Source organism: Coregonus lavaretus (assembly GCF_964263955.1).
Source record: "Coregonus lavaretus genome assembly, chromosome: 20".
Lineage (NCBI taxonomy): Eukaryota > Metazoa > Chordata > Actinopteri > Salmoniformes > Salmonidae > Coregonus > Coregonus lavaretus.
This window is the reverse complement of record NC_140007.1, coordinates 36,186,017-36,213,055: the sequence shown is the minus strand read 5'-3', so window position 1 is coordinate 36,213,055 and position 27,039 is coordinate 36,186,017. Positions and strand designations below refer to the sequence as shown.

The following is a 27,039-nucleotide window of genomic DNA, read 5'->3' as shown; positions in this document are numbered from 1 at the left end:
TAAGGCAACAAAATAGGAAAAATGCCAAGGGGGGTGAATACTTTCGCAAGCCACTGTATACTACTCTGAAGGTTATGGAAATTTATGCAGTAGATTATTTTGATATAATGCATATTTTCAGTCATATTATACAGCAATATTATACAGCCATATTCTACAGCCATTTCTACAGTCATATTATACAGCCATATTATACGGCCATATTATACAGCCAATAAAGTCAAATAATGCAGACAGTGTATTACTTTTAGGAGATCCTTATATAACTCAGGATAGAGCATAGCTACTTCTGACTTGACATCTTTATCCAACACGAGGGAGAACACAGGGAACATGGTGTAGATGGTGGAGTAGCTAGAATAAAGAACATTAACAATTTAATGGGAATTGATCAATGATTTATGTAAGAAATTAAACACAGAAACTATGTTTTAACTGAGAAGTTAGGCAGGTAAATGTAACAAATACAGTTATTACATTTTTCCCCAAACGATAGAACATTTCAGGCATCTCATTTCCTGACATTTCTCAAAATCGATTTATGCTGGATATAAAATTAAAGCTGAAGCTTATTCAAGTATGGTTACTTATATAAATTCTCACAGACGTCAATGGAGTGCTCTGAGCTCCATTCTAAGGCTGAAGAGGGTCTTTTAATTAGATTTTGATGACTCAGCAGGGTTAAAGTAATTTCATATTTTTTCTACATTCAACCCAATGCAACAATATGTCAACACAATCTCAATGTCATAGCAACACGACTAACACATAGCTGAAATGCCATCCTGATAAGCCACTGCTATTGAGAAAAGATCAGCTCAGCTCAGCTCACCCAATAATGAGAAATCCTTGGTAGAGGGGGACAGACGCAAAGTAGAAGACAGAGGAGAAGACAGCCTGGGGGAAGAAGAGATCATGAATGAGTCATCATCATAGCAAAATTGTATTATACTGTGAAAGAGGAGTTAATCTGTGTACATTGGCGGGTAGGAGTTAAGATCAGAATTAATGGTGGATTGGCTGCTGTGGGTGAAAATCCAGCACTTGCAGAAAGAGGAAATTTGAAATATATGTATAATTATTTAACTACAAATATCGTACATGTTAGCGAAAATAGCTGTAAGTAGCAGCAGAAGACGTACTGTTGTCCGTTAATTTACTCCAATCAGGGGAGGGGTGGTAGGGTTGGGGGGGTTCATTTCATATTGAGAACTGTAATACACTACTACAAAACATAATTTACATCATTTTCAAAACAATATACTTATTACTTTCATTTAAGCTATATGGAATTATTTTAAGAAGGTCATACCAAGGACCATTTTGCTATTTGACTTCGAATTTTAAGACCTCTTGAAGTATCAAGAAGATATACACTACCAGTCAAAAGTTTGGACACACCTACTCATTCAAAGATTTTTCTTTATTTTTACAATTTTTTACATTGTAGAATAATAGTGAAGACATCAAAACATATGGAATCATGTAGTAACCAAAAAAGTGTTAAACAAATCCAAATATATTTCATATTTGAGATTCTTCAAATAGCCACCCTTTGCCTTGAATACAGCTTTGCACACTCATGGCATTACAGATTTTTTATTATGCTAATTAGATTTCCGCGAGGGCGCGGACATCGACTCCTGGGGGTTAACAGCTGTGGTTGGGGGCAGCGTTAATCCGAGACACATTGGGGGCCTCCCGAACGAGTCTATGGCCTGGTCTGGGAGACTATAGGGCTGAAGAGCTGGCCTGGTGCTTGGGCTGTGGTACTCACTAGGGCTGAGGCTGGGGATTAGACGCTGAAGGACGGGGCCTCCCAGAAGAGCTCCTGGGGTCCCCTGCTCTGACTCACTCCCCACCCTGCTCCACCTCTCTATGCCTGGCCCTAGGTACTCTCACTACCCACTGCCTCTGGGGCTCTGGTGCTGGTGCTGCATGGTGACGAGGCTTCCAGAGAAGCTGCTGGCACTCCCTGTCCTGACACTCCTCACTCCACTCCACCATTTGGTACCCTGGTCCTGACACACTCCCCACCCCGCTCCACCATTTGGTACCCTGGTCCTGGCTCACTCCCCACCCAATTCCACCATTTGGTACCCAGATCCTGACTCACTCCCCACCCCACTCCACTCCACCATTTGGTACCCTGGTCCTGCCTACCTGCATGGTGCTGATGCACAGGCTCCGGTGGATGACGAACTGGGAGAGGCCGGCGGATCTCTTGTAGCTGTTCCGCCCGTGGACCATGAGGAGTCTGCCCAAGTGCTTGAACTGAGTCACAGAGAAGTCTGCAGCCAGCGATGCCTGTTTCCCTTCCTGTCAACCAACAACATGGTGGTGGAATTTTTAAGACATTCTAAGATACATTTAGAAAAGGTTAGCAAAGGTCTTTGGTAACCAGCATAACACTTTTTACGAGTGTATATAAAGAAAGGTTTAGAGGAAACAAGTTCCCTATTTCTGCCACAGTTAAATCAATATCTACCAACTACTGACTTTATGTGGAGCTCTGGTCCATAGCAAGGTGTCAATAAGGTAGGAACTCTACATGGTTGACCTGTCAGTACTACAGTTCAAGAAGTCCCAATCAGAACAGAAGACAATACCACATTGTCAGAAGACAACGTCACATTCATTTCCTCTACACCCATGACATGTTTTCACACAGTCAAAAGGGAATCATCTGTGCATGAAATGACATAGTGACAAATGGATGTTAAAAGGTGCTCTGGCCAGAGGGGAGCCAGCTCCCAGCAAACACACGGCACAGGCTGACAGCAGCGACAGTGTGTGTGTGAAAGCATCAGGGTGACAGGGACAGTGTGTGTGACAGGGACAGAGAGATTCTTACTTTGCCCTCCACTCCCACGCCACAGTCGGCTTCCTGGATCATGCTGACATCGTTTCCTCCATCCCCTAAGAGAAAACAAACAGACAGTGGAAGTGTCAGGAGGAACACGTCTGTTAATGTGACTCACAGCAGAGAGGGCTTTGTGTGTGTGTGTGTGTGTGTGTTCGTGTGTCTGTCTGTGTCTGCCTGCCTGTCTGTCTGTCTGTGTGTGCGTGCGACTCCCTCGATCGGACATCAATCATTACCCAAAGCAAATACTATGATGAAAACTGTTTATCAAGTTTATATCATGAAAACAATACCATTCAATATCTTAAATCGTACAGGTCAGTAACCCTGCAGTGAAATGTCATTGGAGAGTTTCAGTGAGCTGAATTGAGAGTAGCCTATTTGTTAACTCCTGTAATGTCCCAATAGAGAAAGGCTTGGGGCTGACACTGGGGAGACTCACCTACAGCACAGGTGAGTTTGCCTGTGCGCTCCTGCAGCAGCCGGACTATCTGGGCCTTCTGGGTCGGAGCGCAGCGACAACACACCACCGCAGGACACTGACACGCCAGCTCCATAAACTCATACTCATAGAACTTCAGACACACCTGCAGGAGAAGCAGAGTATGATAGATGAGGGTTGAACAACAACTGGGACCAACGACCAACTGTGGTTTATGTCTGGATCTTTATCAATGATATAAACTCCTTCCTCAACGTCTGTTACATTTATCTAGGCAGTTGTCAATTGAGACCCAAAACAATACAGCAGTGTGATTGGATAAGACTCAACACCGGCTGACGTTTCACAAGCGTCTCAGTTAAACTTTAACCAATGTTAGACTGACTCTTACCAATACCACAGCCACCACCAAAGGCCTCTTCAGTAACAGTGCTTTGGTTTGGTTTACACAGATAAGGTAAAGTGTTCAGAGTGAGGACGATGCTCAGCTTACCTCCAGTGAGTCCCCTGATATGACCAGAGCACAGTCGTGTTTCCTCCTGAAAGCATTGAGCTCCAGATGGGCCTCTCCTCGTGTTGTCACCTAGGACCACAGACAGTATATCGCTTACCATCACGTCACAGACACACAGATAGCTATCTAACCCACAGCAGCAGGAGTAGCTGCTCTCCTGACTGCAACTGTCACCCACACTCTAGATTAGCATCAGGGTGAACTGATCAACTGTTAAATGTTGAACATACAGTGGGGGAAAAAAGTATTTAGTCAGCCACCAATTGTGCAAGTTCTCCCACTTAAAAAGATGAGAGAGGCCTGTAATTTTCATCATAGGTACACGTCAACTATGACAGACAAATTGAGAAAAAAGAATCCAGAAAATCACATTGTAGGATTTTTAATGAATTTATTTGCAAATTATGGTGGAAAATAAGTATTTGGTCACCTACAAACAAGCAAGATCTCTGGCTCTCACAGACCTGTAACTTCTTCTTTAAGAGGCTCCTCTGTCCTCCACTCGTTACCTGTATTAATGGCACCTGTTTGAACTTGTTATCAGTATAAAAGACACCTGTCCACAACCTCAAACAGTCACACTCAAAACTCCACTATGGCCAAGACCAAAGAGCTGTCAAAGGACACCAGAAACAAAATTGTAGACCTGCACCAGGCTGGGAAGACTGAATCTGCAATAGGTAAGCAGCTTGGTTTGAAGAAATCAACTGTGGGAGCAATTATTAGGAAATGGAAGACATACAAGACCACTGATAATCTCCCTCGATCTGGGGCTCCACGCAAGATCTCACCCCGTGGGGTCAAAATGATCACAAGAACGGTGAGCAAAAATCCCAGAACCACACGGGGGGACCTAGTGAATGACCTGCAGAGAGCTGGGACCAAAGTAACAAAGCCTACCATCAGTAACACACTACGCCGCCAGGGACTCAAATCCTTTAGTGCCAGACGTGTCCCCCTGCTTAAGCCAGTACATGTCCAGGCCCGTCTGAAGTTTGCTAGAGTGCATTTGGATTATGCAGAAGAGGATTGGGAGAATGTCATATGGTCAGATGAAACCAAAATATAACATTTTGGTAAAAACTCAACTCGTCGTGTTTGGAGGACAAAGAATGCTGAGTTGCATCCAAAGAACACCATACCTACTGTGAAGCATGGGGGTGGAAACATCATGCTTTGGGGCTGTTTTTCTGCAAAGGGACCAGGACGACTGATCCGTGTAAAGGAAAGAATGAATGGGGCCATGTATCGTGAGATTTTGAGTGAAAACCTCCTTCCATCAGCAAGGGCATTGAAGATGAAACGTGGCTGGGTCTTTCAGCATGACAATGATCCCAAACACACCGCCCGGGCAACGAAGGAGTGGCTTCGTAAGAAGCATTTCAAGGTCCTGGAGTGGCCTAGCCAGTCTCCAGATCTCAACCCCATAGAAAATCTTTGGAGGGAGTTGAAAGTCCGTGTTGCCCAGCGACAGCCCCAAAACATCACTGCTCTAGAGGAGATGTGCATGGAGGAATGGGCCAAAATACCAGCAACAGTGTGTGAAAACCTTGTGAAGACTTACAGAGAACATTTGACCTGTGTCATTGCCAACAAAGGGTATATAACAAAGTATTGAGAAACTTTTGTTATTGACCACATACTTATTTTCCACCATAATTTGCAAATAAATTCATTAAAAATCCTACAATGTGATTTTCTGGATTTTTTTTGGGTCTGTCATAGTTGACGTGTACCTATGATGAAAATTACAGGCCTCTCTCATCTTTTTAAGTGGGAGAACTTGCACAATTGGTGGCTGACTAAATACTTTTTTCCCCCACTGTAGATAGGTGTGTGCCTTTCCAAATCATGTCCAATCAATTGGATTTACCACAGTTGGACTCCAATCAAGTTGTAGAAACATCTCAAGGATGATCAATGGAAACAGGATGTAAGGTATGAAACCATAATGACGACCAGGACATGAACCCGCTCAACCATGGCTGATTTTGTGGGTTTATATAGACTACTATTTCTTATGAAATATGGAGGTTGATTGTGTGGACATTGCAATAGGGCAAATTTTCTAACCTGAGGTCCATATTAACAAGAACACATCCCATAGTTTCTGCAACTGTGTCAAACTTATATGTGTACTTGGAATTCCAAAAATGTGGAACTGGAAATGACAACAAGACATCAATCTGTCAACCAATGTTCTGCACTAGTATGGCTATATTCCTCTTCTATTGCCTGTTCATACGTCAAGTCTTCAACCCAGTGCCATTTGTGTCGAACCAGGAAGCCAATAGCAGATGCCTTGGCTATTGGACCACTCAACAGTCACAGCCCCTGCCTGCCCTGCTCTGCTGGGAGAAGCAAAGGGATTGTTGTCATGCTGTGCCAGTCATTGTTATCCTCTTCCAGTAACAACTGTTGTACGCAAGTCCTAACCTTCCTATGGCAGGCAAGCTTTTCTGCAACTAGACGAAAGCCAAAGGGGAAGTCAACAGACTATCAAAGCAATTGTGCAGTTTGAGAGCTAAGCCTGCAAAACAAATTAGAAAGTTAGGTTCTCTGTCTTTGTGTTCCCTCAGGAAGTGGCTCAGCTGGTCCTCACAGGCCTGTTTCCAGACCTGGGGTCAAATAGTATTTAAAATAGTTCAAATCCATGTACTATAAGTGTTTATTTTAGACTGCTTGTAGTGCCAGTCAAGCACAGCTTAAGTTTATGAAACGATATCAAATAGTATTTGAACCCAGGTCTGGAAGGCTCTGGTCTGGTTGACACTGGTTTGAATGCTTATTCTTGTGAGAAGTGATTTATTGTTGGGCTGACCAAATAGCCAGTGGATCCTAGCTGGGCTGGGCTGGGTTAAAATTGCTTGGGGACTACATAAGCACAGCTATGGGCCTTCACCACACAGAGGATGGATGTCCCCATGAGGTCAGCGCAGACGACAGGAAACTGTGGATGACCCGATGAACTTGGAATGACCCCGTATGCTAAAGCTATTTATTCTAATCCACAATAAACATTATATTCAAAGTGCAGTGGTTGAACAGAAAAATGTCCTCTACTGCTTCTCCACTCACCGATCTAAAGATGTGGATGTCCTGGTTGCGGGTCACCAGATGGGCGTTCTTAGCCGTGCACGTGGCTGTTTCCAGCTTGTCTCCAGTTAACATCCACACCTACACAGGTAATACAGTTTTAAAATTACATTTCTGTGTGATTAACACGCTTTAACATTCATACAATGACACAACACATAACAACAGTTTCAGAGGGCATAAACCCCAGAGATAAATAAAGTGTATTGAAAAAAAGTATGAAAATGTATGCACTCTGGATAAGAGCGTCTGCTAAATGACTCAAATGTAAATGTAAAATGTATTGAAGTGAATTGTTGCTATACGGCCGTCTCCCCCCTGCCCCGGTGACCCCTGACCTTGATGCCTGCATTGCGTAGGATCTCCAGGGTGGGCCGTACGTCAGCCTGCAGTTGGTCCTCCACCCCAGTCAGACACAGCAGCTCCATCTCCATCTCCAGGCTCTCGATCACCGTGGCAACCTTCAGAGACCGGTCGTGCACACTCAGCTTGGCCTGGACGTATCGGGCCTGTGGAGAAAGTAACAGGAGAAATGTGGTGAAAATATTTGGATTGTATGACTTTATCTGAATATAGCATATTGGAGTTTAGCTAGTTCGATTTATTAACTGTCAAACATACAAAATCATCAAATATAACATGTTTTGGATGAGAAGGATTTGGAAGGAGCAAGTAAATGGCCAGCAGTCTCCAGCTCAGAGGGCAATTTTCAGAGGAGATAAAGCAAAAACTATCCGAGTGACTCACTCAGGAACACAAGCTTTGTGTGTGAGTCACTTAGCTGGTGAGTCACCACCGCCCACCAGCCAGCTCACACAATTATACACTCCAGCAATGGGCCTGGTGGAGCTGCAGGGGAGACACTGCCCACCCATCCGCCCGCTCACCCTGCATTGAGAATGGGAGAGTGTGTGTGTGTGTGTGTGTGTGTGTGTGAGGGAGGGAGGGAGGGAGGGAGGGAGGGAGGGATATCCGAGTATCAAACAACACACTTTGACATCTTAAGAACAATGGTGAGTATCTGTGGAAACTATTTTGTTTTTGTATTTGTTGTTGTTGGCAGGTAGGCTACCTAGCAGATATAAAATACTTGAGAGGACATGACAACTCCAAGACAACACCTGAAAAGAGTGTATTTTGTGGAGGAAGATAAACAAATTGTCATCCAACACAAATATAAATGTATTTAATCTCATAAGGAGTGTGAGGAGTGGCACTAATAATAATAATAATAATAATAATAATAATACTATACTGGTAAACTAAAAACAACACATGGAGAGGGAGGTGCATCAACTAGTAAAAGTAAACAATTCATGTTGTTGTAAGAATATTACCACACCTGGTTTCACATGTCATACCCAGACGTTGATCAAAAGGAATTCCTCTTCTATTTACGACACTATGTGGATGTGCTCAAACCAAGATGGATACCCTGGGCTTCAGCCTCACTAATTAGTTTGCCAAATGGCTATGATACACTGAAATGTCAAGGTCGCTCACGGTGGGCTTGGTTACTCAGGACAGTCAATTCATTCTCTATCTAAACATCATCCTCCTTCTGTTGGCTTGGGTTACTGCACAGTCCCATACTCTATGGATCAACGTGATGATGACAGTTACATTGAAGCTCGTTCAAAGACAGAGGGGATGCTACTAACCTCAAAGTCTTGGTACTGTTCCTCTGTTAGAGACTTCTTAGAAACAACCAAGACCCTCAGGCCTTCCCTGGCCATATTTCCACACTGGAAGAAAGAGCAAAAGCATCACCAAAGCATTAATATCAGAATGTTCAAACATACACAAGGACTCCTACAGCAAAACCCTAAAGATGAACTCAACACGATATAGTAAATTCATGGTGGTCATTTATTAAAACTAAAAGCTAAAATGACGTGTTTTAATAGAAGAAACCAAAAATACTTCTTCTTCCAGCCAATCATTATACTGGACGATGCCTGCCATCACCACGTCTGCACCCTTCATGTAGAAGGTCATTTCTCCTGTGGACTCATCCTGTAAAACAGACCATTCACTGTCATTACCTTAATTCAATGCTTGACGAACAAAATAGAAGAAAAACATTCACATCAATCAATAAGGTGCACTCAGGGGTTTCCCCCCCTACTCTCAGCACCTGTGTAGAGATGCACATACAGGATGAGTTTATTATTGTCGGTTGGTTGCTTAGAAAGGGAAACTTATTTTGGTGTTAATGTACACAATGGGTCTCAAACATGTTTGAAAATATTCTCTTGAGGAAGCAAAGTTTAATCCCAGCTTTCCTGAATTAGATTTATACCAGGTCTATCCAAGCCAACAACAATAGCTAGTCATGCAGACAGCACAGAGACTTAGTCATCGAGGTCAGAGCAGGGTAAAGTATTTCTTAGATCAGCCTTCATCTTGATAGATAAATGGATCAATGCCCAGGTTCAAAAGCCATAAAATGTATCTTCCAAAAGAGCCGTTGGCCCCAAACAGTTGGCACCTACTGATATCAGCTATAAAATGGATCTTTCAAAAGAGCAGTTACATCCACAACAGTTGGCAAGCAAAATACAAATTATCTTCCACAATACATTAGATCAGCTCAGGAAGGCATACACCTCTGGCAACTATAAAGGGATGACTCAAATTTGAATTTTCAAACCAAATTCATATCCCAGTCAGCAGCACTCACTCGAACTATGATTCCCATCCGCTTGCTCTCGTAGGTGAAGGGGAATATCTGCAGGATGGTGAAGTTCAGGATCTGTCCACTGGGAGCCCTCAGCTGCATGGAGTTGTGGTCCCGTCCAACCAGGGTCAGACCCACACTCTCTGTCCACTGCACCAGCGACACCTAGCAACAGTTTGGTGAATGGGTGGTTATAAAAATAGATCAATTTGATGGGGTAAAAGGAGAATGGACCATAATTGGTCACATGCTCAATTAAGTTCTGGGTCCATATGGGTTAAGAGAAGAGATAGAAAACTAGTAGCGGAACCGGAACGAAGAGCTCCACCTTCTCTCTTTGCAAGTTACGGGCAAGTCTATGGGCCAAATGTCCCCTCTCCTTCCAAAATTCGAAAGATACTAACACCTGCGAAATCATGATTTGTCCAAATAACCAGTGACGAAAAACCCAAGCACTGGAACTAATGCTGCTGATCTCACACATACCGTTGTATCATGACAGATCTACGGTACCATTTATGTTTATGTAGTCTGTCCACAAGAGATTAACATGATGTACCTTTTCACAGGACAAATGAATAAACAGGAAATATAAATCTGAGTAGCACATCAAAGAGCACAGCTCTACCTCAGCTCAAATCAACAATAAAAGCATTTTCTGCACTCAGAGTATTGATTGACAAACTATGAAGACAATTTTAAAAGACCATGCCACATGTTCTTTCTGGTCTCTTTTGAAGGGCACATGAGGATAAAGCCAAACATAAGTAATTTTTTCCCAATAACTTCCAGACCACCAGCACAAGATCAAAAACACAATTCATCCCTCATGCCTACACTGACAGGTCTCTAATTTAAATCTCAGATGGACAGGAAGAGGCATCAATTGGACCCTAAACACTCCCAAAGTCCAGTCCCAAACCAAGCCTCTTCCAGCTAACAAACAATACTTATTTTATGTTCATATTTGGCCTGAGGCTATGCTTGGCTAATGGTAGACCTGAGCTGAACTCCATAATGGTCAATAAAGCTCTGACTACCTTGTGTGTTGGTCATACATGTTGGGGAGAATGAGGAGTTTGACTTAGTCCTGGTAACATTAGTAAGGCTACATTCACTATGGAGACATGCAGTGAATCGGCCTCCACCACAACAGCACCACCTAGCAATGGGAATGTCTAGGATTTAATTGACCTGGATCTGCTACTGGCAAATGTCTGGAGTGAAAACCACAGCTTGGCAGAAGCTAAAGTACTTATTGGTCCTGCTTGGAAGTGGAACACTCAGGAAATACTTCATACTCTTCAGTCTTTTTTTATAGTAACACACTTCTCTTAAGTAGATGTCACAATTAGACATATTAAATATGATATGCTAAATAAGCAGATGTAAAGGCATAAGTTGTGGAAAAATAACTCCACACAACAACCAGGACTATTCATTTTGATGTAATTAAAAAACTGGTTATATCTGCCAAACATGTACAGGTAACTGCCAAAATAAAGAAAACACTTGAGTAAATGAGGGATACAAAGTATAATCAAAGCACAGGTGTGGAATTAACATCCCATCATGCTTAAAGTCATGTATAAAAATACTGGGCAGGCCCAGTTGCCAAATATTTTGTCTACCATGGCTAGAAGAAGACATCTCAGTGACTTTGAAAGAGGAGTGATTGATGGGGCATGTTTGGCAGGAGCTTCAGTAACGAAGACTGCTCATCTTGCTGATGTTTCACGATATGCCATAGCCGTCTCAGTCTCCAGATCTCAACCCAATTGAACAGTGATTCTGGAGCGGCGACTGAGACAGGGTTTTCCACCACCATCAACAAAACACAAAATGATGGAATTTCTCGTGGAAGAATGGTGTTGCATACCTCCAATAGAGTTCCAGACACTTGTAGAATCGATGCCAAAGTGCATTGAAGCTGTTCTGGCGGCTCGTGGTGGCCAAAACCCTATTAAGACACTCAGTTGGTATTTCCTTTATTTTGGCAGTTACCTGTATCACATCCAACAAAACAAGTTAGATAAATGGCTTAAGATTGGACTCCTACTAAAAACCATGCATGCAACTGCCACTGACATTGTGACCACTACCACCGGCAGCCAACAGTCAACACCATATCTATATATAGACTTCCTGAGAAGCCATAGCAAACCAAACTGAATTTGAGCAAAGATCATATCAAGCTGATACAATATACCTATTGTAACAACAGCAAAAACATTAAATCAAGAAAGGAAATAGCTACACATTGACTGATATTGTAACCTGTGAGAAATCTTGGAACAGGACATGAGTTTCAAGAACATATACATAAAAAAATGCTTGTATTGCATGAAGTTGAGCATACAATAGGCCACAGCTCACCACAAAGCAACAGCTGTGGGCCATATCAAAGTATCTAATACTAAGGTAGGCAATTCAAAGGGGGATAGGTTAAGTGAAATTCAATAAACTGAGGAGCACATTAAGGAAATCCGTATTTACACTGCAGGAAATGGATCAAGCTGAATTCCTCCTCAGCCTTCTTCCTGGAGTTCAAAGGATTCATAGTGATCAATGACACAGCTAGGCACACCTGTAATTTGTCTCCTCAAGGTTTCCTTCAAAGGCAGCAGGCAGCAAAGGGTTCAAACTACAAAATCACTTGAAGTGACTCTCACCATCTTTTAACTTTTAACATTTCTAACAGGCAATTTTTTTATATATGTTGGTCTATCTTTAACAAAGGACAATATTATAACCTCACAGAGCAAATGTAAACTGTTAATTCATTATTTGTATAAAATACTAACAACCCCCGGTTGCTGTGTTTTTGGACCGCTATGTCTAGTAGTTAGGGTGAGCCGTTGTGTACCTCGTCTGGGCTGGCGGCCTGGTAAACCCTGCAGGTGTCCTCATAATGCTGCTCTGCCTCGGCCTGGTCCGTCACGCCGTTGGCCTCGTACGCGGGTGTCACACAGTGCACCAGGGCGATGGCCTTCACCGCCTCATGTACACGGCTGCTGATGGTCTTACGAACCTTAGTGGCCGCCGGAGCTCTGGATGCTGGGAGGTCATGAGAGGACTGTGGGGAGGAAGGTGTAGAAAAGAAAATATAGCCGACTGAGTTGGATTATAAGAATCTGTCTACCTGCAAGGTTTTCAATCATTGGTAGAGCGTTTTTTTTGTAACCAAACTTTTTTTCTCAGCTAATCATTAATTGACAAACAGTCATCAGATAAATAAATGATTTGTGGGGAAAATATATATACAGTACATGTACCTGTGAGCTGCCTTATACAGTAACTATGGCAACAAAGTATATGGAATATACTGTATGTGTTTTGTAGCGCTAAAACAGAACACTTCTCTGAACTTACTCAGTTCCAAAATGACTACCACAAAGCCATTTGACTAATTCCTACCCTATTCATTCATACCATACACAGAAAGACCCACGCCAAGTAAACACAAGCAGGTGTGTGACGAAAGAAGAAATATGAACAATTAGCTTTAGCATCTTGCTGCTGCTATTTTTAGGCTGGGGGTTGTGTTTCCACAGGGGTTAATGGTGGAGTCATTAAACTAGGGCAGGTCAGTGCTAGTGGGCTCTGGGGCTAGTGGCTAATCCGGTTTCCTTCTCCACTAACCTCTGGTGTCAAAGGGACAAAGAGTGTCATTAGGGGTCGGGAAGCATTCAGCCAAACAGTAATCACATAGCTGATATGCTGGCAAAAAAATATGCCCTAAAGATAAGGGTTGTTATTTGTTTTCGCACAGAATTAGTTTTGAGTTTTCAAGCATTGACTGGTCTCACCGATTAGTACTACATTCGTTGCCCACAGCCCATATGGACTGATGCAGAGCCACTGGTCTACATAGCGAGTTTGGCCGTTTCTGTCAATGACGCTCTATGTGCGCCACAACTATCGCTATATGGCTCGGTGGACACGGTTATTGTTTACCTGTGTGTAGGCACTGAACACGTGGCTCTGCACCTCGTCCATGGAGTCCATTCCATAGGCCACCGTTCCAAGATGGAGGCGACGGAACACCATCTCATTCTGGGTGAGAGTCCCTGCATCAAATACACAACCACAATTTATACTATTTGTAAAATTTCTACTGATCGTGGGGTTATACAGTGGGGAGAACAAGTATTTGATACACTGCCGATTTTGCAGGTTTTCCTACTTACAAAGCATGTAGAGGTCTGTAATTTTTATCATAGGTACACTTCAACTGTGAGAGACGGAATCTAAAACAAAAATCCAGAAAATCACATTGTATGATTTTTAAGTAATTAATTTGCATTTTATTGCATGACATAAGTATTTGATCACCTACCAACCAGTAACAATTCCGGCTCTCACAGACCTGTTAGTTTTTCTTTAAGAAGCCCTCCTGTTCTCCACTCTTTACCTGTATTAACTGCACCTGTTTGAACTCGTTACCTGTATAAAAGACACCTGTCCACACACTCAATCAAACAGACTCCAACCTCTCCACAATGGCCAAGACCAGAGAGCTGTGTAAGGACATCAGGGATAAAATTGTAGACCTGCACAAGGCTGGGATGGGCTACAGGACAATAGGCAAGCAGCTTGGTGAGAAGGCAACAACTGTTGGCACAATTATTAGAAAATGGAAGAAGTTCAAGATGACGGTCAATCACCCTCGGTCTGGGGCTCCATGCAAGATCTCACCTCGTGGGGCATCAATGATCATGAGGAAGGTGAGGGATCAGCCCAGAACTACACGGCAGGACCTGGTCAATGACCTGAAGAGAGCTGGGACCACAGTCTCAAAGAAAACCATTAGTAACACACTACGCCGTCATGGATTTAAATCCTGCAGCGCACGCAAGGTCCCCCTGCTCAAGCCAGCGCATGTCCAGGCCCATCTGAAGTTTGCCAATGACCATCTGGATGATCCATAGGAGGAATGGGAGAAGATGATGTGGTCTGATGAGACAAAAATAGAGCTTTTTGGTCTAAACTCCACTCGCCGTGTTTGGAGGAAGAAGAAGGATGAGTACAACCCCAAGAACACCATCCCAACCGTGAAGCATGGAGGTGGAAACATCATTCTTTGGGGATGCTTTTCTGCAAAGGGGACAGGACAACTGCACCGTATTGAGGGGAGGATGGATGGGGCCATGTATCGTGAGATCTTGGCCAACAACCTCCTTCCCTCAGTAAGAGCATTGAAGATGGGAAGGGGCTGGGTCTTCCAGCATGACAACGACCCGAAACACACAGCCAGGGCAACTAAGGAGTGGCTCCGTAAGAAGCATCTCAAGGTCCTGGAGTGGCCTAGCCAGTCTCCAGACCTGAACCCAATAGAAAATCTTTGGAGGGAGCTTAAAGTCCATATTGCCCAGCGACAGCCCCGAAACCTGAAGGATCTGGAGAAGGTCTGTATGGAGGAGTGGGCCAAAATCCCTGCTGCAGTGTGTGCAAACCTGGTCAAGACCTACAGGAAACGTATGATCTCTGTAATTGCAAACAAAGGTTTCTGTACCAAATATTAAGTTCTGCTTTTCTGATGTATCAAATACTTATATCATGCAATAAAATGCAAATTAATTACTTAAAAATCATACAATGTGATTTTCTGGATTTTTGTTTTATATTCCGTCTCTCACAGTTGAAGTGTACCTATGATAAAAATTACAGACCTCTACATGCTTTGTAAGTAGGAAAACCTGCAACATCGGCAGTGTATCAAATACTTGTTCTCCCCACTGTATGCACTGGTGTCAGAAGTGCTGGAAGCGAGATGGTAGTGTTGGTGTTCAAATTATTATCATAATTAGTACAGTCACACTATGATCTACAAGTCAAGTAGCTGTCCATGCTTTCAGTGTCCTGACTGTCCTCACACTTTAAAATCCCCTCTCTCTGTAGGTAGTATTTCAGGATGACCTGAGAGGCCCCTACAGCACATATATTAGACTGACCTTTGACCCCTAGGCCCCATCGCCCTGATCACGGTCTGGGAAAATACAGTATCATTTTATTGGCCGTCAGGGTCGTAAATTTAAGAGGGGTACAGGCCAGTTCCTGAGGATGTGTGTGTGTGTAAGGGGGGGTGTAGAGACAGGAGCCTTAGTTCAGACATGCGTATGATTAAAAACCCAGTAAGTAACACACAGCCCCAAAGCCCCAGGGACAGGCTTGTCCTAGCACTGTCACAATGAACATAACCTTAGCAAATCTTCAACACTATCATCTCTCATACCACAGACTGACATGTTGGGTCAATGTCCTCTTCTGACCACTAAAGCAAGATGCAGGCATTTTACCTTTAAAATTTAATTTTAAGCAGTTTTATGCAAACCTTATACTGCACTGTTTTATTACCATAGTTACATCTCATGTGATATTGACTAAGCTGAAAGTTTATGGAGGCCCGCTCACCTCTTAAGCTCAATACAGAGTCCACTGCCACATAGCCGTGATACTCCGGCGGCCCCTAATTACATATTTATGTCTATAAACCACAAAATTAGCAGACCTGTTTTGTCAGTGAGCAGGTAGGAGATGCGTCCCAGTTGTTCAGGTATAGTGCTGGCCCTGACCACCGTACCAGGGATCTTAGAGTCTCTTCTGATCATCCAGCTGAACACCATTTTACCCATGTCCAGGTTCACACGCAAGCTGGACACAAAGTTCACATTTTATTCATTTAATAAAATACTATTTATATAGTTTGGATATCAATGGGTTTAGGTTGTCCATCAAACATGTACATAAGGATATAACAATTAAGCAAGGATAGATTTTATGTAAATGTAGGCCTCAACAGAAAATACCAACTTTTGGTCTTAAACCTGCTGTTAAACTTTGTTACATACTACTTTATTTATTGCTTTAAAATGATCTAATTTAAATTAAATAGAAAGTGTGTTAAACTCCTACCTGATGGGGACTATGTTGGAGAAAAGAAGTAGGAAGCGGAAGATCTGCAGATACCAACGGCCGGCAAAGTGTTGGAGGGCCACCATGACCAGAGACACCACCACCAGAGCCCCAAACAGGATCTTGGTCAAACAGTTCACTTCCAGGTCAAATAGGCCAACCTACAAGAGATGATGAATGAGAATGACATCAGGCAATACACTCTAAACACAATATTATGGAACAACTGTTGACAGAAATGATATGATTATTTGAGTATTGGTAGCGGTTTATTTTACGGTACATAAATGACCATTTTTTAAGACCTTGTAAAAAGGTAACAACACAGTAATAACCTATGAATTACCTGTTTGTTTCAGTGGAAACAGTACCGTAAAATAAAGTGCTACCAGAATATTTTCATTACTTTATCTGCTAAAGGAAAGCGTCATGTGCAGGAAGTTTATCTGTGAGAAACATTAATATACCTTGTGCCTTGGGTTTGAGGTGTTCATCACACTCCTGAGCTCCTTGCCTGTGTAGATCACTAGTCCTACCACAGTGCCTACAGAGAAATAACATTATAGTAATTGACTGAAACGTTTAAACTGACAAGTCTCGAATCATAAAGCATAACATATAATAAAGCATGTAGCAGACTTCCCTTGATGTGAATGCATGTTTTGAAATGTATAATGATAGTATTGCATGAGATAGATTGCCAAATTGCCAAATGACTACCATATGCTAAATACAGTAGGTTAGACTCTCATTTCCCTTTAGGGAAATGTTGTCTCTTATGGTTAACTGCCCCTGAATTAGTTTTAAATGACCAAATGTCTGATTGTGCCAGTGTGTGTGTGTGTGTGTGTGTGTGTGTGTGTGTGTGTGTGTGTGTGTGTGTGTGTGTATATAGGAGGACAAATCATCAGCACATCAAGTGTGGAGGAAGTAATGCCTCATCACAGCTCTAGGGATGGATGGAGGGAGAGAGGGATGGAATTGCTGGTACTGGTTCCTTCCATGTTATTAGCTGCTTCCGTGGAGAGAGAGAGAGCACACCACCGGGCGAGTTGGTATTTACCAGAGGCGATGACAGTGCTGGCCCACAGGGTATTCTCAATACTGAGACTCTCATTGACTGGAGGGTCTCCATCCTCCTAAAGCACAGCACAGAGGACACAAAACACAGACAAGAGTACGGAACATTACTCTATGAAAACAGAAAGTCTTTCATCAACATTCACTATATATGGTGGCAATTATCTTTAGTCTTAATCAAGAAAAGTAAAATAGAATTGTCCAGGTAAACACTTACCCTGGTGAAAGTGCCAATAAAGTTGTGGATGTCAATGTTTGGTTCCTCCGCATACACATAGGATCTGATCTGGAGAAGGTCCTGGAGGAGCAATCACAACATGGTCACTTACCGATAAGCGATAACAATTCCAAGAACATCCTAAAAAAACATGAGATGTGGCATTACTTTATTAAATATTTCTGCAGTCAGTGCAGTGCCAACATTGTGTTCTACTACAGATCAGCCATCTAGTCTGGTGACTCACAGCAGCAGTGGGCAGTCTCTGAGTACAGGCCACTGGGAGGCGTAGTTTCCAGTCCGTCTCTCCGTCCAGCTGGTCAGTACGCAGGAAGCAGGAGCCTAGAACAAGAAAGGAGAAGTGAGGAGAATAACTGATCCAGAATGGAGTCACAGTCACCTCTAGGGGGCACCGTTGTGTAGGCTTTAGAGACTGCAGAAGCATTCAGTTATATAGCCTCCATGGTACAAATAACAACATTCTGTATATCTAAAAAACTAAATGTGTTACCCTATGTAAATAATGATAATTTAAACGTGTACATTTTGCCACTTGCGTCAACTTCTAGCATTATTTTATTTGGTGTATCCTTCATCCCCTCTATCTTCAGCATAAAAATATCTTACCAAATGACTTATTGCAAAATAGTGCTCAAATATGAATGATGCCCAACTGCACATTACTCTGGGGATTAACAAGAAAGTGAAGAGGTATCCATGCCAACCCTGCCCTCATCCCCCCACAGCCTCCCATAACCCCAGTTCCCCCTGGTCTGCGTCATCCTGCCTGCCTGTCTATAGCTGAGAACACTGGGCCTAGCTAGGCTCTTCATAATTGACCTAATGGCCTCCATGTGTTGGAGAGATAACCAACTAACCACTCTTTCCAGTAAAATAAACGTGTTGTTTTTCCTCCCCCCACAGGAAAGCACAACCACAACCAAGCATGTGTCATCTAGTTTGTGTTACTCCAAATCAAGATTATAAAAGTGTAAGGTTATCGTACTCCAAATGTTTTATTGCACATTTCTGATGGATCCTAACAGCTGCTAGTTATCGAGTGGGTGGTGGAGTACTGTCACCACTCTTCAGAATCTCATCCAATTCCACATTTGTTTATTCAGATTAGGCTCCGTCTTTGTACCTTGGTTCCCCCGTTTTCTCTTTGCATTTGATATGTTCTTTCTATTCTACACTTTGCCTGTCTTCGTGATTTTCCTTAGGAACTAACTTGCAATTTAAAAGACAAAAATGGTCAGTGCAGATCTTAGGGAAAATGCATAGCCCATGCTTCTTCTGTCTTCTACCACAACCTGTCCCCCCCCCCCAACCATCACTTTGAACGATAGCCTACTGGACCCAATTACAATTTAGACATTGTTACACTTCCTGTCCTGGCTCTAGGCTAATCCCTTCACCTCACCACCCTTTTTAAACATGCCATTACCCTAACTATCCTGTTTTGGAGATTTGAATGAATGACCAGCAGATGTTTACCATTTCTTTCAGAGGTCCTTAAGAAGATCATGTCAGCAGGAACTCGCTGGTTCTACAAAGAAAAGACAGAAATAAAGAAAAACACGACTTGTATCCTGTTCTTCTACCCCCCCCGCCCCCCCCTCTATAACTGTAGACGTTCAGACTTTTACTTTAATGTGCTACATTACCTGCATTCAGCTAGTCACAATAATAATCCCTGCAGCAAATCATCCAGCCTTACCCTGAATAGGAGCCTGACCAGGCTTTACACTCTGTTTGACCCAGACTCCACTGTGACTGAGTCCTGGTCAGAGTAATTGGAAGATGAATTCTCAACACTATTTAAGTTGACAGATTTCAAAACATCGAGTTGGACATGGATTATTTTAAGTGGTCGATGGGTTTAATAAAGATTTACTGTGGCACTTCAGATCCATGCAGTGGTTCACATTTTGAATGTTATATATTTTGTAGGTTTTAACAAATGTAATATCAGAAGATCGTAACAATTCAGAATTTGATTTACTTTCAATGTCTCCTCAGTCATGGATAAAAAAGATCAAATGTATAAAGAGAACAACACGTGTGACTTATCCTTCAGCTGTGTTTAACAGAACCTTTTATATAGAAGTGGCCAGTTGGTAACTGAGGACAGGACTACATTCTCATATTTCATGTACAAAGACTCCCAGAATCTACTCTTTCTACAATAGCCAGCAAAAAAGACTGTTGTTGAGTTGGAATGTCTATTAGAATTACTTAAGATACTTTTAACAACATAGTGACGGCAGGTAGCCTAGCGGTTAGAGCGTTGGGCCAATAACCAAAAGGTTGCTAACTCAAATCCCCAAGCTACAAGGTGAAAAATCTTTTGACGTGCCCTTGAGCAAGGCACTTAAACCTAATTGCTCCAGGGTCCCCGTTGATAATGGCTGACCCTGGCCATGACCCCACTCACCGAGGGTGTCTCAGGGGGAGTTGGAATATGCAAAAAATATTTCCATTTCACACATGCGTATAATACACACTTGTACTTGTCTGAAATAGGACAAATATAAGAACCCACCAAATTATAATGTATTATAATGTTACCAGTGTTGTGCCATTCAAAATTAGCCTCACAAATGGCATCAATTGATTGCCTTCTTTAACTTTCCCACATGGATATGCCAACTTAATGGCGTTTTAAGTTAACTATCTGGTAAGAGTGCATTGGTATTTTCTGGGTGGTCTATGTCCTACTAATCTCGGTTAACCTCATTACTTTAATCTTGCGTAATTGGTCAAATGCTCAATTAAGTTCTGGGTCCATACGTGTTAAGAGAAGAGATAGAAAACTAGGAGCGGAACCGGAAAGAAGAGCTCCACCTCTCTTTGCAAGTTACGAGCAAGTCTATGGGCCAAATGTCCCCTCTCCTTCCAAAGTTCGAAAGATACTAACACCTGCGAAATCGTGATTTGTCCAAATAACCAGTGACGAAAAAACAAGCACTGGAACTAATGCTGCTGATCTCACACATACCGTTGTATCATGACAGATCTACGGTACCATTTATGTTTATGTAGACTGTCCATGAGAGATTAATATCCTACAAGTTTTGCCTTCAATTTTTTGTCAATGGCATCAATAATCCAAATGTCAAATTTTGGGTTTTCTGATCCAATTAAGTTCATTTAAAGTTTGTGTCAGTTACGTCTGCATTGAGCTTGACAGACTCAAGCTCAGCAACATTGATCACAAGATTATAAAATCTTTAACTCAAGTCACCAGTCTAGCAGATTAACAGACCACTCATTATTATTTGTCATATTTGGCAACTTCACTATCCTGGTAAGTAGTAGGCCTAATTCATTGATGCAGTCAAGGCGAAATCTCAAACCTTGTCCACGATTATAAGGTCTCCAACTTGAATGCCACTGCTTTTCACCTTCACAGTGCCTGAAATAAAAACACATGTCAAATGAATATTCAATAAGCATTTTCAGATTGCAGAATATTCAGCTGAGGTGACTAAATTCATTGTGATAATCATAATGGTATTGTGGTTAGACCAAATATTAAGGATGAATGTTGTCTTATGGACATTCCATTCCTCCTGGGAGGAGAAGAATAGAGTATAACGTCCCAAACAAGTCAAAATCTAAAACATCCATGTCAACGTTCACATGGCTCACACAGGTTTTTTATGGTAGTGAGACATTCTGGTACCATTAACATCATTCAAAGACACAGTTAAAACCCTAGTCTTCATACTCCCTGCTTCTATTCTCATGGCCCATACATACAGAAACACTATTCAGCTCACTGTTTATGCCCAACTGTCTCGTCCAGGTTACCTTGCAAATGTAGACAACTGTTGTTATAGATTTCCTTCCTAAATGTGGGGGGAAAGTAATTTTCCATGTAGGCCTTCAGATCTGAAAGAATGTTGGGAGGGTGGGGGGAGTTGAGCCTTTTCTCCCATTCCATTTGGAATGAACAGGCAAAATTGTTTGGAGCGGGTCACTCACCCTTGACCTTTTCTGTGACCTCAGGCTTTTGCATATGTAATACATTAATATTGCTATGCGTTTAGGTTTATTGGGCTTGAATATGTTGATACTTCAAACCCATTCTGTTTTATTTAGATAATAAAACTGAGTTTAGTCTACTTTATACACAAATCTGATAATACAAATTATACTTTCCCAATAAGCTTTAGAAATAATCAGTCAGAAGTCAAAATACTAGGGAGAAAAAAACTACTTTAAAATGATGAATCATACATTCCTACAGGATGACATAAAAACCCTTGGTGGATGTCTGACATCAAAACATAAATTAACAACATGTTTTGCTCTTGATAAAGTAGCTACTTTCTCAAAGCAGAACAACAATATACAGGCATTTAATGCTATTATCTCTCTCTCACCCCATGCAGCAAGACAAGCCACTGGGGCCACTCTCATGGAAGCAACCATTTATTGTGTTTATGGATAAAACAAGCTGCCAGATCAAAGGGGAAAAGTGATGGAAACCACAAGAGGTCTCCAGGTTTTTATTGCTGGTAGCACTTTATTCCAAGCCCTCTTATGTGTACACTTTTACATCTCTGCTTTGAATTAGCCATCACTCCCCTCCCACCCAGGACCCACTCCCCTCCCACCCAGGACCCACTCCCCTCCCACCCAGGACCCACTCCCCTGTCAGCTTAAACAGGACAGGACCAACCTCATACAGTTAACTGGACTGGAGACCAGGGTTCGAGTTAATTCCACAAATTAAATTCCCTCTCCCTGGAAATTCCATTTCATTCAAATTCCAGGTCAGTCTTTGCATTCAGAGATAACTAAATTCCTCTCAATTTCAATGTTAGGTAAATTCCAATAATTAAATTGCCAATTCAATATTATCACCAACAATTCCACAAATTCCAATCAGGCTTTCAGGCTGATCATGTCACTGTTCAGACTGCCTCACTCTACTGGAAATACAGAAATACAAGTTAAAATAAATCTTGCAGTCAACTTTTGATACTAAGTGCTTTAATTCCATTCACTGGGAAATCCAATTCAAGTCAATTGCAAAGATTAAATGTGTTTACAATTCCAATTCAATTCCAATTCAAACAGTCCAAACAGTCTAAATCCAATTCAATTCCATAACTTCAAGATTGTTGAAATTTGAATTGAATTCACTATAAATTCTCTCTTTCATGAGTGAATTCAAGAATTTAACTGGATTTTCAAATAAATTTTGAATTGACCCCAATTCAAACCACTATTCAGGTTTTTGTATTACATTGAATAGACGCATCAGAAAACTGCTGTAGGTCATTAATTGGTTGGACTGGTTACTTTGGATATGTTTATTAACATATTTATGTTGTTGTTTATTCTTCTTATTGTGTACCAACTGCAAACAAACCCTTACCTCTTATTGAGAGCTTGCTATATATCTGTGAATTCACTTCTTTGTCTCGACAATAACATCTGATCTCTTCAACTGCTTCTCTCATGATGGTAATGATCAAAACAATTCCCTGAAAATACAAAAATATAAGACAAACCTTCTAAATGTGTATAACTACAAATTATAACAAGTAAGTATCTTGTTTTTAGCAATTGATTGGTGGATCATGTGAATACTTGATGCTACATTACTTTGACAAAATGCTCCACTGCTTACCAAAGGAACCCAGTAGGTGTACAGAGCACCTAGCCTGAGCTCATTGACAAACTGAGAACAGGCCAGGAGAAGAAAGTACAAGTTGAAGAAGTACTTGAACTGATTAAACAGCACCTGAGAAAACAAAACAGAACAATATGATTTCACATAAATAAGCCAACCACGATATGTATGTACATTAGGGGCATTGTAATACAGTGGGGGAAAAAAGTATTTAGTCAGCCACCAATTGTGCAAGTTCTCCCACTTAAAAAGATGAGAGAGGCCTGTAATTTTCATCATAGGTACACGTCAACTATGACAGACGAAATGAGATTTTTTTTCTCCAGAAAATCACATTGTAGGATTTTTAATGAATTTATTTGCAAATTATGGTGGAAAATAAGTACTTGGTCAATAACAAAAGTTTCTCAATACTTTGTTATATACCCTTTGTTGGCAATGACACAGGTCAAACGTTCTCTGTAAGTCTTCACAAGGTTTTCACACACTGTTGCTGGTATTTTGGCCCATTCCTCTAGATCTCCTCTAGAGCAGTGATGTTTTGGGGCTGTCGCTGGGCAACACAGACTTTCAACTCCCTCCAAAGATTTTCTATGGGGTTGAGATCTGGAGACTGGCTAGGCCACTCCAGGACCTTGAAATGTTTCTTACGAAGCCACTCCTTCGTTGCCCGGGCGGTGTGTTTGGGATCATTGTCATGCTGAAAAGACCCAGCCACGTTTCATCTTCAATGCCCTTGCTGATGGAAGGAGGTTTTCACTCAAAATCTCACGATACATGGCCCCATTCATTCTTTCCTTTACACGGATCAGTCGTCCTGGTCCCTTTGCAGAAAAACAGCCCCAAAGCATGATGTTTCCACCCCCATGCTTCACAGTAGGTATGGTGTTCTTTGGATGCAACTCAGCATTCTTTGTCCTCCAAACACGACGAGTTGAGTTTCTACCAAAAAGTTATATTTTGGTTTCATCTGACCATCTGACATTCTCCCAATCCTCTTCTGGATCATCCAAATGCACTCTAGCAAACTTCAGACAGGCCTGGACATGTACTGGCTTAAGCAGGGGGACACGTCTGGCACTGCAGGATTTGAGTCCCTGGCGGCGTAGTGTGTTACTGATGGTAGGCTTTGTTACTTTGGTCCCAGCTCTCTGCAGGTCATTCACTAGGTCCCCCCGTGTGGGTCTGGGATTTTTGCTCACTGTTCTTGTGATCATTTTGACCCCACGGGGTGAGATCTTGCGAGGAGCCCCAGATCGAGGGAGATTATCAGTGGTCTTGTATGTCTTCCATTTCCTAATAATTTCTCCCACAGTTGATTTCTTCAAACCAAGCTGCTTGCCTATTGTAGATTCAGTCTTCCCAGCCTGGTGCAGGTCTACAATTTTGTTTCTGGTGTCCTTTGACAGCTCTTTGGTCTTGGCCATAGTGGAGTTTGGAGTGTGACTGTTTGAGGTTGTGGACAGGTGTCTTTTATAATGATAACAAGTTCAAACAGGTGCCATTAATACAGGTAACGAGTGGAGGACAGAGGAGCCTCTTAAAGAAGAAGTTACAGGTCTGTGAGAGCCAGAAATCTTGCTTGTTTGTAGGTGACCAAATACTTATTTTCCACCATAATTTGCAAATAAATTCATTAAAAATCCTACAATGCGATTTTCTGGATTTTTTTTTCTCATTTTGTCTGTCATAGTTGACGTGTACCTATGATGAAAATTACAGGTCTCTCTCATCTTTTTAAGTGGGAGAACTTGCACAATTGGTGGCTGACTAAATACTTTTTTCCCCACTGTATATGCATGTGATAAGATATTGATCACTCAGGGTTCAGTTGAGACAAAAATAAGCTTATAGTTTCAGACATATCCACACACGTTCTAATATATATATGATATATCTCAAAAAAGACAGACATCAACTTTTCCAGTGCCACCCACAGTCAAGTATAGATTTAACAGTCACACTACACTGTAGCTGAATTTCATTACCACCAATGTGCAAGATTAGTACAAAGGGAAAGCTTGTGTTCTCTCATTGCTACTGTGAGTCATTTCCTCAACTACTGACAGGTGACAGGGAACACTCGCACAACAACAATAACGTGTTGATTTGAGAATGTGTTGATTTGCAATGCAAAAAAGGACTGGTCTTCTTGTTTTTCCTACTTTTAATGCATGACTTAATATCCAAAAAAGGCACAATGTTTTAAGATTAGCTAATGTCTGAAAACCAAATTCATATGAAAATTAGGCTCAGAAAATCAGAAAGTAAAAAAAGTGCTCCTTAGTATTCTTGCCGTGGTTTAGCTTTACTTAGAGACTCAACAACTACAGTAGAGGCACACTAGGCTATACAGTACAGGCTAACATGAGTGCTCATTTGATTAGAATCAGAGTCCACCAACCCACTATTCAAATATATGGGGTCAGCTCTACTGCTCACTCTCCACTTTGCCACTAAACCACTAACTCCACTAAACTAATAACTCCACTTTGCCACTAAACCAATAACTCCACTTTCCCACTAAACTCATTCCGGCTTGTTGTGTTGTGAATGAGGAGCAGATGACGGTTGCTTGGGTGACCCGGAGTACCTGACACTCACCCCTGGGAGGAAGGTGAAGAAGTTGTACTTCTGGTTGTTAATGACGTTCCGGGGGTACCTCTGCTCCCTCTTCTCTGGGTGGCCCAGCCACACCGTCCGCGGCCGGAAGTCCCCCATGCCGCAACACCTCGACCACAGGCAGCACCTGAGGAACACCAGTGTAGTTCATCATTAGGGCTGGTTTCCTGGACCCAGGTTAAGCTTACTCCTGGACCTGTACATCACAAAGACTCTCAGGGTAGTGCAGATATAGGATCAGTTTTGCCTTTTTAATCATAATGAGTATATGGACAGGGGGGGATCTGATCCTCGATCAACACTCCTACTCTGAGATGCTTTTGAACACTGGCCCTAGACTAAAAAGCATGCTCAATGAAGAAATGCCAATACAGTGCTTTTTAGTCCAGAACTAGACCTAATCTGTGTCCGGGAAACTGGCCCTTTTAGAGTTTTCCTCTCACTGAAATGGCACCACAATAATATGCAAATACTATGTTTCCTATGGTGGTGTGGATGGCTTCAGTCAAACAGTAGGGCCATAGAGGTGGGTCCTGACTCACCATAGAGGTGGGCCCTGACTCCCGAGTGGCGCAGCGGTCTAAGGCACTGCATCTCAGTGCTTGAGGCATCACTACAGACCCCCTGGTTCGATTCCAGGCTGTATCACAACCGGCCGTGATTGGGAGTCCCATAGGGCGGCACACAATTGGCCCAGCGTCGTCCGGGTTTGGCCGGTATATGCCGTCATTGTAAATAAGAATTTGTTCTTAACTGACTTGCCTAGTTAAATAAAGGTAAAAAAAAAAAAAAAAGAGGTGGGTCCTGACTCACCATAGAGGTGGGTCCTGACTCACCATAGAGGTGGGCCCTGACTCACCATAGAGGTGGGCCCTGACTAGCCGGTGCCCCCGCACATTGACTATGCAACGGTACCCCCCTGTATATATAGCCTCCCTACTGTCACTTTATTCTATTGTA

At 42.2% G+C, this 27,039-nt stretch overlaps 1 protein-coding gene across 1 annotated transcript in view; it reads right to left on the bottom strand.

The window, feature by feature from the left end:
* The window catches only part of LOC311148018 (putative phospholipid-transporting ATPase IIA), a gene marked incomplete at its 5' end in the record, with an annotated part of 45,233 nt that overhangs the window by 12,163 nt on the left and 6,031 nt on the right, over window positions 1–27,039 (bottom strand). The window contains 24 exons of the mRNA XM_084184901.1: window positions 246–354; window positions 833–897; window positions 2,164–2,319; window positions 2,855–2,919; window positions 3,306–3,450; window positions 3,799–3,888; window positions 6,898–6,996; window positions 7,254–7,424; window positions 8,577–8,660; window positions 8,839–8,931; window positions 9,599–9,760; window positions 12,462–12,671; window positions 13,553–13,665; window positions 16,107–16,249; window positions 16,511–16,671; window positions 16,978–17,054; window positions 17,574–17,649; window positions 17,808–17,888; window positions 18,055–18,149; window positions 19,305–19,356; window positions 21,167–21,225; window positions 23,200–23,308; window positions 23,455–23,568; window positions 26,062–26,206. Of these exons, the coding sequence (XP_084041027.1) occupies window positions 246–354; window positions 833–897; window positions 2,164–2,319; window positions 2,855–2,919; window positions 3,306–3,450; window positions 3,799–3,888; window positions 6,898–6,996; window positions 7,254–7,424; window positions 8,577–8,660; window positions 8,839–8,931; window positions 9,599–9,760; window positions 12,462–12,671; window positions 13,553–13,665; window positions 16,107–16,249; window positions 16,511–16,671; window positions 16,978–17,054; window positions 17,574–17,649; window positions 17,808–17,888; window positions 18,055–18,149; window positions 19,305–19,356; window positions 21,167–21,225; window positions 23,200–23,308; window positions 23,455–23,568; window positions 26,062–26,206 (2,674 nt within the window). The remainder of the gene's footprint in view (window positions 1–245; window positions 355–832; window positions 898–2,163; window positions 2,320–2,854; window positions 2,920–3,305; window positions 3,451–3,798; window positions 3,889–6,897; window positions 6,997–7,253; window positions 7,425–8,576; window positions 8,661–8,838; window positions 8,932–9,598; window positions 9,761–12,461; window positions 12,672–13,552; window positions 13,666–16,106; window positions 16,250–16,510; window positions 16,672–16,977; window positions 17,055–17,573; window positions 17,650–17,807; window positions 17,889–18,054; window positions 18,150–19,304; window positions 19,357–21,166; window positions 21,226–23,199; window positions 23,309–23,454; window positions 23,569–26,061; window positions 26,207–27,039) is intronic.